We start from the raw sequence: 14618 nt of genomic DNA, 5'->3' as shown, positions 1-14618 counted from the left end.
CTAAAGCCAACTGCAATAACGATTGGTGCTTAAACGATGCAAGCGATCTACAGCGTCCGGGTTCCTCTCCCTACCTACCCCGTGGAACTCCATATCGGGGCAGGAGAAACACCCCTATCACCACCCACATCTCGCCTCATCTTCACTACTCAACCAACTCAACATCATCCTTGTATTTTGTGAACACTAATTAAGCCTTGAGCTCACAAGCAATAATCAAATCATTGCTCGTCTTCTACCGATGACATATGCATTGCTAAGCATATTAAATCAATCTTATAACTTAGACAATTACATTGTTAACTAGGCTACAAGGATATGGACAATCAACAACTCAAGGTAGAGATCATGCAACCAATATAGGTTCTACCTGAATAAGCCCGACACTTGATTTAATACATGTAAACATACATAAGGCATAATTTATTAATTTTAGATTCTATTCAATTGAACAAGAGGGTGCAATATGCTTAGATGCTTGCATTACTGCTCCGATATCTACCTGACGCTACCAGCACAGAACTAACAGAACTTGTGTGGTTCGGTGTCGCCTTCGCTCGCTAGGACTGGTGGCTCCACGCACTCTATAAGAATCATGGATGCAATGCATAAATAAACAATAACGTAACAATATGTATAAGATGCATGCTCAAGTAATAGTAGAGCGCCGAGGTTCAAAAATATTTGCAAAAAATCACTGAAAGATTAGGGTTTCGAAGTTCGAAACCCCGAATAAGCTTACCAAAGTCCATCTAGCTTTCAGAGGCCAACGGTCAGATCGACATTGAACTGGCAGTCAGACCACCGGCGTGCAGAAAGTTTTAGCCTCTAGCAGTCAGACCGATGTTGTGCTAGCGGTCAGACCAGCCCTAGTGGCGGTCTGACCCCTGTATAGGTTTTTCAAATCAGATTCTTCGGCCATAACTGGCGGTCAGACTAGCCCTATTGGCGGTCAGACCGCCAGACCTTACCGGTAGCGCCTTTGTGGGGTCATCGGCGAGGACTCCGACGAAACCTTCGATAGCGAAGGGTACCAAAATGCTCTATGGGACTAGTGGAGTGCTTCTGAAGTGAATTGGATAATATTCACCAAGCTAAACTCAAAGTACCCTATGGAATGGATCTAGGCTAGGTTGAACTTAGTCCAAACGACATGAGGGTTGAATCGAGCTCAGAAACAATGGGGAAACAGTAGGGATGCCTCACCTTAGTGTATGGTAGCCCCCTAGTGGATCAATCCACTCCGAAGAAGCTCTGGCTTGGAGATCGGGCTTCGGAGTGGTGTGCGGGCTTGAGGTTGGATGAGCGTGCCTCCAGTGAGGGAGAAGAGGGGAGGAGCTCGGGGAAGTCCTCCGAAAGCTTGGAGAGGTTCTCACCGTCAATCTTCAGTCGTTGTGGATGTCGAGGTGGAGCTCTCCTTCTCTCTTTAAGGTGGAGTGGGGAAGAGAGTGAGGGAGTGAGTGTGAGAAAGAGAGCAAGAGAGAGTGATCGATTCACTTAAGTCGAGCCTCTGCGCTATGTCGGTCTGACCGTTAATGCTCCCGATCAGATCGCGGTAAGTCCACGTGGCAAGCTCACATGGCTGCACATCTGGCGGTCAGACCGCGGTGAGGCCCGGTTAGACCGCGAGTGGGGTTTCTTGCTGAAATCTTTCTAAGTCTCCCCTCTTTGCATACCTCACTAACTCCAAGGCACTTAGGGTCTTTCTAACAAGCTCTAAACTATTTTCAAGTACTTTTAAAATATGTTTAACTCACTTCGATAGGAAATACGTATAACACATGCGATGATGATTGAGAATGCTTAATTATGTGATAACTTTTTCGGGACGTGATAGCGTTGGCCAGTTCAATGCTGGGCAGATGATCAACGCTGGGCAGAGGAGCGCTGGGGCGACGAGCTCGGGAGTTGGGAGGGGAGCGATGCAGTGGAGCCGAGTCGTGAGAGCTATGGAGATGAGCCAATCCGCACGCCCACCACGTTCGACATCCAACAGAGGCCACGCAATAGGATCCGCAGCCACGTGGCACACACATGTAACGGTCAAAACAACACATGTATCTAAGGAGGTGTCTAAAAATACTTTAAATTTACATATGTAAGACTGAACTAAAAGTTCTTTTAAGTGAGTAAATGAATACCCCTGTCATGTAAGTGAGTTTTGTAATTTTCCTAAAAAATAAGTACTTCTTAGGTTTAAAGGATGTAGCTTTTCGGAACATGTACAAGTGCAAACAAGGATATATAAATTGGAGCCTTATTCCTTTTGTTGATTTCGCGAAAGAGGTAAAAATAGGACAACTAACTAATTGATATGCCTTTAAAACAGAAAAAAAAAAACCGGCTATCCATCTGGCCCCAACATTCATGATTGATGCAATGAACCTGCGATGGTTCAGAAAACATGCGTCTGATTCGTGTGTGGAATCACTGGACCGAGAACAGTGAAATCGCAGTGATCGTGTCCAGAGCAGAGAAGAAACGAGGGGCTGTTGTCTACCTCGCAAATCAGGATGCACAACTGCCTTGCCTGCACCTGCTCTCCCGACACAGCAACGTGTGGGGGAAGCTCCGTCAGAACCCTGCCATGGAAGGAAGGTATGGTTTGCTGTGCCGTCTTGCCATTCCATACCCTGCACTGTTGCTAACAATTGTTCCGATCCATCTATGCCCTTTCCTTGTGCATGGAGTTGCTATTCGCGGTAAAAATTTGGATCAAACAAAAGGTGAAATGCGTGCATACTGATTGTGCCGCTTGAAGTAAAACGTGTGACCTACTTCAATGCTGGGAGAGGTTAGTTCCTATGGGCTGGGCGACGATGATCAGACGCCGTACGAATGTCCTAATCGCCACTTGCGGCAAATTATCACAGGCTTTCTTTAGCAGCAAGCGATGTCGAAATGTCGAATGCAAATGTGTGCGGGCAACAGTAAAAGGGCGCGAAAGCAGAGGAGCCGAAACATGGATTAGTGTCTCCAAAAGGAAAAGAGAGAAAGCGCTGCACGGCTGATAATCAAGTTGCCATCAAGGCGGTCTCGTCGGAGCGCCGGTGAGCGGTACAGACAGAAATGCATTTTTTTGGGCACCGTCACGCCAGGCGCTGCCCCATCTTGCCCGTCCATCCGTCCGTCCACCGGCGGACCAACCGAGCAAAAGATGTCTCCGCCACCGTCCTTCTCCCTACTCGAACGCGACAGCATCGCCCGCCGAAAAGAAAATTGGAAATGATGGTTCCTCTTTTTTTTTTCTCCTTCTCATTCCAATCCAATACGTAACATAAAGAACACTGAGGAAACACGGATCAATAGAGATATGATATGTGGCTAATCAACCGACAAGGTACCCTATCAGCATCCCAGCATCAACTGCCGCACAACAAACAGCCCACATGTTCTTACAGTCAATCCTATGTTTGTTCGTGGAATTTTCACCTGACCGGCAGCATGTTCTTCGAGTCTTACCTAAGGCGCACGAAAACGAGGCCGAACGGTTTAGAAAAACCGAAACCGATGCCGAACGGTTTGGAAAAACCGCGGTTATCGCATAACCGTTCAAAATTTGATGTAATTTTGTACAAATTCAATCGATCAAATTTGCAAATCGGTACTAAAACTCGATTAAATTGGACTGTTGGTTACCGAGCGAATTGGACCGGTAACCAATCGATTTATGCGATTTATTAAACGATTTTTACGATAATCGAACTAGTCAAAATTCGAGCGATTTTGGACGATAACTGATTGAATTTTGGTGGTTATCAAACGAATTATTCGAATTTCCATGAAATTGTAGAAAAATCACAAAAATTCATAAAAAAAAATAAAAAAATTCTGCAAAAATAGAAACAAATATGGCATGAGATTTGCTATATTTTGTTTAATCATAATATCTACTTCGCATATATCATACATAGTGGAAAGAATTGTAAAAAATAAGGAAAAATTTTGGCATGACCTTTACTATATTCTAAACATTTACAAGGAAACAAATAAATACTAATAGCAATACGAGCATGACCATATAATAAGGTCTTACCACTCATAGACCCACTGAATAATAGGCTCTGACTAAGCATTAGGGACAGGATAGTCGTATGGATACAATCCAGAATTACTCTTTATACCATAGTTGCTAAAATAGCTCGCACTATCTTGTGATCTATCATGGCTACCCTGTATGACATGCCTTTATGAGAATGGGACACCGTGGTCCTCGTCCTATATGGTATATGTAAACTGACTCTCACCAGTGAATTGCAGGGGAGTAACGGCAGAGGATGGGCGTGGAGGAGAACCGCCTCCCTGAACGTCATTGTCACCGCTATCTATCTTTGTGCTGCTGTCATTAGACTTTTGGTAAGTTGGGCTCTTTGAGGCACTATCCGTGCTCTCATCGCTTTGCACTTGTCTTTTGCCCTTACCTTTAATCTTCTTGCTCTTCTTTGGATGTGCAAATTGCTTCTTCCTTTTTCATGTGTGTGTCACCTACCACTTTAGCAGGGCATTGTGATAGTGTACGTTTCCCAGTCTGACGTTGCAAATTATGTGGGTTCACTATGGTTGCCACCATGTGAGTTGGTAGGAGTATGTCACTGTCTGTGTCCTCCTCATCAAGCTCTGTGGTAGCATTTGTTCTACCGGTCTCCGTTCAGTTCTAGAGCGGATTGTTCTCATCATTCAATGTGAGCTCCATAAGCTGCTGAAATGGATCATCATCAACGGTCGACCTGATGCTTGCATCCAAATTATTTTGTATTCTCAGGTTGTAGTTTACATATACCAACTTATGAAGCTTCTTGCAGCTTAACCAATTGCGAACTTTCTTGTGGATAAATGCAAATGTACTCCAGTTGCTCTCACACCCACTAGATGAAGCGCACTGAGATACTAGGTGCTTGGCAAGCATAGTTAGTGTAGGTGCAGATGAACCGAACATAGACCACCATTGCGCTGCAAGTAGGTAAAGTGATCTAACGTTTATAAAAGTAGATTAATAGATGTAACGGTTAGATATGTCAACGCAATTCGTACCAGGTGGAGTCCTGCTATCACATACCATCAGTGAAGCGAGTGGACGAACGAATGACCAAGACTTTGTCCGATACATTTCAACCTCATTAAGTGCTTTCGTGGTAGTACTAACATCGGTCATCCTCTCGAATGCCCCCCAGAGATCTTCTAACAAGGTTGGACCCATGCCATTCTTGTAGTGCGTCAGGGGATTCAATGCGACCGCTACAAGTTTATGATCAAAGCATTAGTACCATAAGCATTAATACAATAAGAATGCAATTAGTAAGAGTGTATCACCGGTATTCAAGTAGTTTCCATTCGTTAGATCATATATTCTAAGATCGACAACTGCCATGTACTTTTCAAAGGTATATCTATCATTGTGATACAACGAATTGTACTCCTTCTTGATAATATTGTATCTCAAGAGCACCTCACTCAATGTCGGCACCTTGTTTTGATCTACAAATCGAAGGAAAGCATACAACGGATGAACGGAATCAACAACCATTTTAAGGTTGTCCCACCATGTTAAACTAGATAGACAACCATGTGCATATCTCCCAATATCAAAACTCATGTAGCGAGACTGCTGTAGGTCACTAGATGCCATCCATTGCATGAACCTATCCTTTTGGAGTAGAAAGCTTTCAAGAAGTAGATAGTTTATGTCAAATCTTGTGGCATTCCACCTCACCAACTCTCCACCAATCGCGGTCTTCATCATTTTATGGAGTTTTGAATGATTGTACAGCCATCGCGATATGGACCTTGCACTTTGAATGACAATGTCGTGATCTCTAAATTCACAAATTGATTTCAACATTAAATTTATCATATGCGCCACACAAGATTGCCACGCGATAGCAGGATACTCCCTTCTGAGAACCTGACATGCCTTCTTATAGTTGGACCCGTTATCAGTCACGATCTGCACAATATTTTATGGCCCCACATCATTGACCACTGATCTTATCTCCTGCATAAACGAATCAACCAAATAAATACGCAACAATTACAATACTAAGTTAACAACGTAGCAAAACAATATACCTTGTTCAAATACTTAGCATCTTGGATGTAGCCAGTCGCATCTATGAACTTGTGAAACAACATACGACCATTGCAATATAAAAAGGAAATTAATAATACTCATGTGCGTTGGTCCAGTCCAAGAATCACACATGATAATCACACCATACTCTGGCCATTCTAGCTTCCACTTGTCAAATATCCTCTTCAATGCACTCTCGTTCTCGTCTAGGTACTTACCATCTATGTCCCAGGCAGTTGAAGATGGGACACCCTCTCCTGTTATACAACAGATGGTCATAAGTCAAAAAGCAAGAAATATGACAACAATAAAATTCATTACAAACTTTATCACTCGCCCCATTTCTGTGTTTCTTTCACTGTAGTAACAAAGAATGCTTCATCCGTCCTTCTACCAAGAATACCTGAAGTGTGAAAAAATTTAGACCATTCCAAACCAATAGCTACCTTTGCATTCTTTCCCTTCGCACTCCATGACCCGGTGTCAATCCTCTGCTGTACAAGGGCTTTTGCTACAGCAATATTGTAATCACTGATACTTGGTGGTGGCTTCCTGGTTGAAGATGCCCTCCTAAATATCCTCTTTAACACATTGCATCCTCTGGCCATGCTCGTAGGACTCATTTGCCCTCCTCCTGAACTCTTCCTCCTCCCTAGACTGAGTCATGGCACAATGCACTTGTTCCTCTTCCATGTCCTCATTATCGCTTGTCAAATCTACCTGAACTCTTGCTAACTCTTGCCTCCAAAGCCTCTCCTCAGACCTTCCCTTCCTCTTATCTCTTGCCCTATCCAGCTCACGCCTGAAGTAATCACGCACATCTGGAGGCACCCTATCACAATGTATAACATTCGATCTGCGCCCTACCAAATGTTCTTTCAACCTTGTGGTACCACTGCCTTTCTTTTCCTTATTGCAGTAATTGCACCTAAACTCCGGGGCCAAATTGTCCCCATGCTGCCACACCACATCTCTATCCGTCATCGATTACTGCAAAACAACATATATCATCCTATTAGCACTCCACAAATTCCAACAATGAGTAAACATTGAGCTAAACTAAGTACTAGGTGCTAACCAACGCTAACCGACACTAACCACTTTGAACTAACCCTAACCAAGCTTGGTAACCGAGCAAATCCTGCCGATAATCAAGCGAATCGCAAAAAATTGACCGCATCAATGTCGAATCGCACTGTCGAGCTCCTACTAGTGGTAACCGACCTATTTAAGCAATAAATCGCTCAGATTTAGCAACTTACCGACCGCACAGGCTCGATTACCGTTGCAATGCGCTCGGTCACCAGACGTGAGAAGCTCCCCGTGATGCGCTCGATTACCGCTCAAATGCGCTCAATTACCGCCATCTCCCAACCGATTTCTGAGCTTTCTCCTCTGGATTGCTTCGGCCACTCGACAGATCTGGTGGAGCTCGCAGCGGAGGTGAAGTTTTTGTTGTGGCCGAACCGATAAACACATGGATGAGCTTGCGATGGAGCCAGCGGTATTATCCCATTGAGTTGGGCCAAAACGGGCCGTTTGCACTGTGCATTCGGCCCATTTCAGCCTTTTTCTTTGTTTCGGCCTTTTCCAATGTTACAATACTTGAGCACATATTTCTCGATGCAAACGTCATTTTTTGCAATTTGTTTTCACAGATAGTCTTAGAATTGCCTCTAGTTTTTTAGAAATTTTTTCTAGAATTTTTTATTTTTTTAAATCCAATTTGAATTTTTTTAATTCAAATTCGACAACTGTTCGCATTTCAAAATCGAGCCGGAGCGGTAAGGTCGGTAACCGCGATATTCGTTCAGTAACTATCAAATTTTGAAACCCTGGTCTCACCCCTATCCTCTGGCTTCTTTCTAGTCCTCTCATAAGAGAGCAATGATCAATTTAGATATGATGTGTTAGAGCTTTTGACTGGCTGAGTAAGTGATCTTGATTGTTGAATTTTGGTGGTTAGTTTTATAATAAAATTTTAGCTTCTCAGTATATTAAAAGTTAGAAAATTTCATCTCAATCTGCTTCTCGACTTCTTAGTTCATTTTAACCATAACCGCTTTCTTAAGCAATAAAAAGCCACAGAAACTGAAATCAAAAATCAACCCTTAGATAGTTTTTGGTTTCTTTAAAGAAAAAAACCAGAAAAAAACTATGCAAATGGAGCAGAGCAGGCCAAGGCAAGCTGCAAATTACTCCTCCTACAGCTCTTCAAAGTGATACAGTTCAAGAATCAACCTGAGAGTAATCCTGGCTGTGGATCATGCGCGAATGAGTCAGCCGACGAGTAGTACTCCTACTCCTGCTCCTACGTTGCAGCAGCAATTAGCATGCGTGCCATCGCTTTTGCCTTCTCTCTCCTTCCGTGGGTTGCTCGTACTGCACATACGGGCCGGTCAAAGGAACAGACAAGCAGTGGGATAAAACCGATCGATGGATCAAAAGGGAAGGGGGGGGGGGGGGGGGCACGCATGATTGTACATACCGCGGCACGATCCCAGTCTGTCCCTCCCCCCCCTCAACTCAACTGCTCACTGTCCTCTCTCTCTATCTACCCAAGACGAATCAACTGCCCACTGTCCTCTCTCTCAGCCTTTTCCTTTCTCCGGACATCTCTCTGAACTCTGCTCTGCTTTGCCCGGGTCTTTTTTCTCTGGCTGCCTCCATTAAAAAAGCTTCCAAAGACCCCCAGCTAGCCAGCCAGCCAACCTGCCCCGTCTTGCCTACGCAGCTACCTAGGCCACCCGCCCAATTTGGCAACACCCATACACGCGACTGTCCACTCCAGTGAGCGGCACTCCTCCGAGACTTCTTGGCGCGCGGGCGCGGCTATGAGGGACGTGGTGGTGGCGGTGGCAGTCGGCGGGGGAGCGTCGGCGCCGTGCGCGGCGTGCAAGCTGCTGCGGCGGCGGTGCGCGGCGGGGTGCGTCTTCGCGCCCTACTTCCCGCCGGGGGAGCCGCACAAGTTCGCCAACGTGCACAAGGTCTTCGGGGCCAGCAATGTCAGCAAGCTGCTCCAGGTGCACACCGTTGTACTCCACACACACTTGCACACTCGTTGCGCCACCTGCATGCCTGATGCTTCTCAGCTAGTCTAGTCGCCGCTCTGCTGCTACTCTGCTCTTCGATTGTTCAGCATGCTCTGCCCCCGTTTTCTTTGCCTCTCTTAACAGCAGTTAGCCTCTCGATCTCTAGCAGCTCGCGTAGCCACGTATGTGTTAATGTTTATACTAATGTCAGATAATATTAGTTCTAGATAACTCCAGGTATCTTCAGGTAACGTCCCTTTTTTTCTTCAGATAGTATTAATTCTAGATGACTTCAGGTATTCTAGTGTTAATCTGTAAGGGGGAAAAATATCGCCTGCTCAAGTTTCTCCTTGTGCTTTCGATTCTTTAATGGGACAAGCTGGTGCTTGCTTTTGTTTGGACTACAGTTTGTCAATGTGCGCTCTGTAGATGAGGATAGTCCAAGTGTAGTGTTTGTTCGTGTGACAGTCAGACAGCGTCTGTGTCTCAGGTGGACTGATTTGCCAAAAATAGCACACTTTTTATACATATCTAATTTTCAGATTATTCTCATAGTTTTGTGCTGGATCATGTTGCTTTAGTTATCTTGCTATCCCTCGAGTTTTGTACTGGTCTTGCGTGCACTCTTGATCCGGAAGCTTGGTCAATTTCCCACCATTTTTGTTGTTGTTCTTGAACTTGCTTACATTACAGTCCGGCTATGGAATTTTAACAGCTTGGCAGATGCATTCCGTGGGTAGGGTTCAGAAATCCACAGATAGATTTTTCAGTGGCTCTTCAGTTTTTGCCACAACATTTTCACTGTGTCAAGAACTCTTAATCATGAACTTGACAAGGCATGGACAAATATCCTGCTTTCACTGCTCACTGGGCCATTGGGACCCTTCATGTAGCCACCCAAGCCTGTGTAGTGCAACAATCAGCCGGATCAAATAAAAAAGATCGCCCAAAGAAAAGTCAACCAATCAGATTTGCTACATTTTCATCAGCATGTGCCCAGGGTCATGTCTAGCTACCATAGATATCTCTGTTTGGTACAAATCAAATAAATCGACAAGGACTCCTTGCCCTTGACCATATCTCCAAAACCAAAGATCGTCCCATGTGTCGAGCCGTCTGGAACAGTCCGGCTGTAGCGTACGGCCTCGGTCTATTCGCAGCGGTCATCGTCTTCAGACAAGAAATGCACATGCTATTTGAAAAAGAAACTTTCGGCTGCAACAAACATGCAAACATGTTGTTAGTCTTTTCCATCATCTTTCTTGGAACAAGAACTCCAGTAACCAGGTATCTTTTCTGGTCCTAGCCTTCTAGACTCCTCCAAGTGTGTCGTTCATATGTAGGATGAGAAGTATTTGCTGAATGCAGATTTTCGACATTTAGCGTAGATACGACTAAGCTGGTTTGTGCAATTTAAAAAGGCATACATGGATATATAATTGGATATGTTTTTAACACGATGCACATATATGAATTTCTTGAAATTTTTTCTAAACTTCACAAACAATATTTAAGTGTTTCTACGCCTAAGCGTAGATTTACCTTGTCATGTGTTTCTTCTACGCGTGCACTGTTAGTCAGGTTCTGAAACTTTTCCACGGAACTGCAGGAGATACCAGTGCAGCACCGAGGGGACGCGGTGAGCAGCCTGGTGTACGAGGCGAACGCGCGCGTCAGGGACCCGGTCTACGGCTGCGTCGGCGCCATCTCGTCGCTGCAGCAGCAGGTGGAGACCCTCCAGGCGCAGCTGGCGCTGGCGCAGGCCGAGATGGTCAGGCTCAACATGAGCAACGCCTACTTCGCGCACCAGCTCAAGGCGGCACGTGGCGGCAGCAACAGCAGCGCCGGCTCGCCGTCGTCCATGTCGTCGCCCAAGACGGCGGAGCCGGAGGCGCACTACAAGACCACGCCGGAGCTGCTGGACATGGTCGTGGACCAGCCCAGCATGGACGACGCCCAGTTCTGGCCCTATTAAGATGTCTGACTTCATCAGGTGCTTCCGGATCAGGTCAAGTTAGGTTCTTTAGCTCATTTAGCGTGTGATCAAGTGCGGTTTGAGTCACAGATGGTCTGGTAGGTGCCTAGGTGGTATACATAAAGTATATGGCATGTGTGCGCTGTAACAGCGTGACACTGGGAGGAAGGTGAACCTAGATGCCTTCTCCTATACCTTCTAGTATGTCCAGGGCTTGTTTTTTTGGCTGTCCTTCCATGAGAAGGTGGAACATGTTACAGATATTGCTGTGCATCATGTTATCCATTGCAAGAACCTCCCTTGCCGGTAGCATTTGCGTAGGTAAACAGGTGAACTCTGTTATGGAGATGCAAATAACTATTATCTATGTTTGTCCTAGTGTTTAATTTATTTTTGGTGTTTCAAGAATTATCTGCAAACTTTTATTAGCTGCGCAATGAACTTCAGAGAAGTCCACATTTCAGTTCAAAGAGAACAGAGCAAAAAGTTTCCAGACAGCTAAGAATAAGATAAGAGACAATTGCAGGTGCTAAGTTTATTTCGCGATATTACAAGGACGGCCCTTGAACAGATTGTAACCTAATTTGAGCAACAAACTGCCCTCCCATTTCAGGAAGTACAACACTAACCCAACAACAGCCCTGTTGTTCAGAGGGAGATCTGACCATTCCAAGGCCTAAAGTAGATTATGGGGCAAAATTTTGCAGCTCGACATTGCACTCCGCAACTAGATGGCAATAAGTTACTAATGCAGTAACTTCATGTAATCTGCAATTCCGACAAGAAATTAGCTTATTTTATTATCACTAAATTTTCTCAGTGCATATAATATGGACGAGGGAGATCATGCAGTTCATAAATTTGATAGAAAATCTTACCAACTAATGAGCAACATGAAGCCTATGGCATGCTACGGTTTAGCAGTCCTTGGAAAGAGAGATAAAGATCTTTGTTGTCTGGACCAAAGATCTCTTCAGCCTTCTTGAGAGTTTCCTGGTTGAGATGTTGATGCAAAGGTCATGTGGTTTAGTGATTATGACACAACATGACATCAGTTCACAAATAAGTAAATAGACACATTGACTAACCTCCCGGGACTGCTTATGGGCATTGAGCTCTTTGATGTTAGCTAAGAACGCTCCAAATTGTTCGTATGATAGACGGCTCCTAGAAGTTGTAATGACATTTTGTTATTATGATAAATCATCCATCAAATTTACTGATGATGTAGAAAAGAGGGTAAGATATCAACTAACCTGGCCTGACGAAAAAACTCCTTTCCATCAATACGAGGAGTGCGACCTGAAAAGCCAAGCATTAACCATATTTATGCTATTCATGTAACATTGTAGTTTCAGACAGCAATGTCTTCAGAATATATGAACCTGGGTTGGGACGTCCTCGTGGAGGTGAGTTAGCTGCAGAGGATTGCTTGCTTGATGGATACCATGGTGTCATTGACATGTGCCCTTCAATTCGAGGTCGTGTTGGTGAGGTAGCGCCAGACATCAATTTTGGTGTTGCTGTGGTAGACATGCGCCTTGGAGAAGCAGAAGTGGACATTATTTTCGGTGTGGCTTCCGGAGTAAGTCGAGGAGTGATGTGTGATGAGAGGGCATATTTTTGGATTGCAGACCTTGCAGCTGTACCAACCAGATTTTCGAGAATGCAAAGGTTTCAAAATCATGATGCTAGCATAATGACTACGAAGACGAAGAATAAATGACAAGCTAACAAGACCTTCTCGGTTTGTGCTTCCAACATCCACAGACCCGCTCAATATATTTGTAGTGGAATGGCTGACAGATCCACCATCTTCAATATTCAAAATAAACTAACAGTTAGGGATAGATGTCAGATATTTTCAGCAGTTAATCGAAATGAAAGATTTTCATGTACATATAACCTCCACATGACGATACTTTCAATGCTACCGGCTGATCACATGTTGTAATGTCAACTGTTTCCTGTGGCTGTTTGAGAAAGATTCAACACACAATCAAAGGCAAACAGTCAACCTCAACCTTCATTATAAATTAGCAGTCACATATGAATAACATGATATACTGGGTAAATATATGAACACACCGATGAACCATCATCTTGCAGCGACTGCATCAGATGCCTCTTGAATGACTCCAGCTGACAATAGAGCAAATACATTGAGAATGTGTTGTAAAAAAAGGCTAGGAAAAAAGATAGACGGAGTATAACTGACAAGCTGAAATATCATCTGATTTGGTCCTCAGAGTTAAGAAACGAAGTTTATATTCTCGATTTCATAAAGAAAGGGAAAGTAATATTTTTTCACTCCTAAGATGAATACTGAATACCCACAGCTGGCTAATGTACCTTATTGTTGGGGACCATATGCCTATTATTGTGGTCAGCTGGCCGCAGATTGGGTAAATGATTTCACAAGCATGAATCGAGTTGATTACCATTTACTTGTCAGTGCAGTCAAGAAATCCTTGACTAACAACTGAAGAATTCCATCCTACTCTTTGGATCTCAATGCCACTTGTAGCGTAAGAAATCACAATCCAGTTTTCCCTTGTGATCCAAAAATGTACTAATATATGGCTCAAACAAAGGCAGAGCCCTCCATTTCCTTCACCTAGATGTTTATGACATGAGGCTAAGGAGGAAGCGCAGTAAGATTCACAATGATGTTCTACTGTTCCATCGTTCCAGCCAAGCTTCCCATATAAGAAGTTGGAAGTTTCCTAATCCAAACTACATAGCACTACACTAACCGGTATCTACGAAGATAGCAAGAATTGAAGGTTCAGACAGGCCACCTTCTGCAAGTCGCGCGCCAGCTTCTTGGACGTCTGCGTCAGCGAGTCCCTCTCCTTGCTGAGCTTAATCTGCACCCACAATGCAAACACCAAGTACTTAGAGTTAAATCAAAACGCCAATCGAACCCACATCGGATCGCTCCAAACGAACAAGAGGCCCAGACCGCCGGCACCCACATTGTCCTCGAGCACGGCGCGGAGCCTGGTGTTGGTCTCCTGCAGCGCGGTGTCGAGCAGCGCCACCCGCTCCCGCAGCTCCCCGTTCTCGCGGTCCTTCTCCGCGGTCTCCGCCCGCAGCCGCGCCGCCTCCCGCTCCAGCCCGGACACCCGCCCCGCCACGGCTAGCGCCGTGATGCGCCGCGCCAGATCCAGCTGCTCGTACGGGTCCCGCGGCAGCGCCGCCAGGACCTCGTCCGGCAGCGCGAACTCCCCCGCCATCGCCGCGCCCTCCCCTAGTGGCATCGCCGCCGTTAGATCTCCCCGAGGTGGAGACGGACGAAACCGAATCGGATTGGGCTCCCAGGGCTTGTCTCTCTCTCGCGAGCTTGGGTTTCTCCGCTTTGGGGAGGGGGGATGGGGAAGAGAGGAAAGGGACCACTGCTGCTTCTCGCCGCTCCCTCGGTGCGTTTGGGGATTTTTCGGGTTTGAAATGGGCTCGGCGGCCGACGCGAGGTTTGAAATTGTTTTGGGGGAGAGGCCGTCCCACTTCACCCTCGATCGCCTCGGTTCTGCTGAGTGGGCGC

General features: G+C 45.3%; 2 protein-coding genes across 2 annotated transcripts; one reads left to right on the top strand and one right to left on the bottom strand.

Annotated features, from left to right (window-relative positions):
- Positions 1–8588: 8588 nt before the first annotated feature.
- On the top strand, positions 8589–11476 carry LOC133915758 (LOB domain-containing protein 4-like). The gene is made up of 2 exons (XM_062359048.1): positions 8589–9090; positions 10709–11476. The coding sequence occupies exons 1-2, from the start codon at positions 8902–8904 to the stop codon at positions 11072–11074; spliced, it is 555 nt and encodes a 184-aa protein (XP_062215032.1). The 5' UTR covers positions 8589–8901; the 3' UTR covers positions 11075–11476.
- On the bottom strand, positions 11423–14618 carry LOC133915756 (uncharacterized protein At4g15545). The gene is made up of 10 exons (XM_062359047.1): positions 14053–14618; positions 13876–13944; positions 13163–13216; positions 12981–13047; positions 12815–12889; positions 12460–12717; positions 12331–12376; positions 12163–12241; positions 11953–12067; positions 11423–11842 (listed from the first exon to the last, which is right to left on the bottom strand). The coding sequence occupies exons 1-9, from the start codon at positions 14335–14337 to the stop codon at positions 11975–11977; spliced, it is 1026 nt and encodes a 341-aa protein (XP_062215031.1). The 5' UTR covers positions 14338–14618; the 3' UTR covers positions 11423–11842; positions 11953–11974.

Source organism: Phragmites australis, chromosome 4 (assembly GCF_958298935.1).
Source record: "Phragmites australis chromosome 4, lpPhrAust1.1, whole genome shotgun sequence".
Classification (NCBI taxonomy): Eukaryota; Viridiplantae; Streptophyta; class Magnoliopsida; order Poales; family Poaceae; genus Phragmites; species Phragmites australis.
The sequence above is the reverse complement of the archived record's forward strand: the minus strand, read 5'-3'. Positions and strand labels throughout refer to the sequence as shown.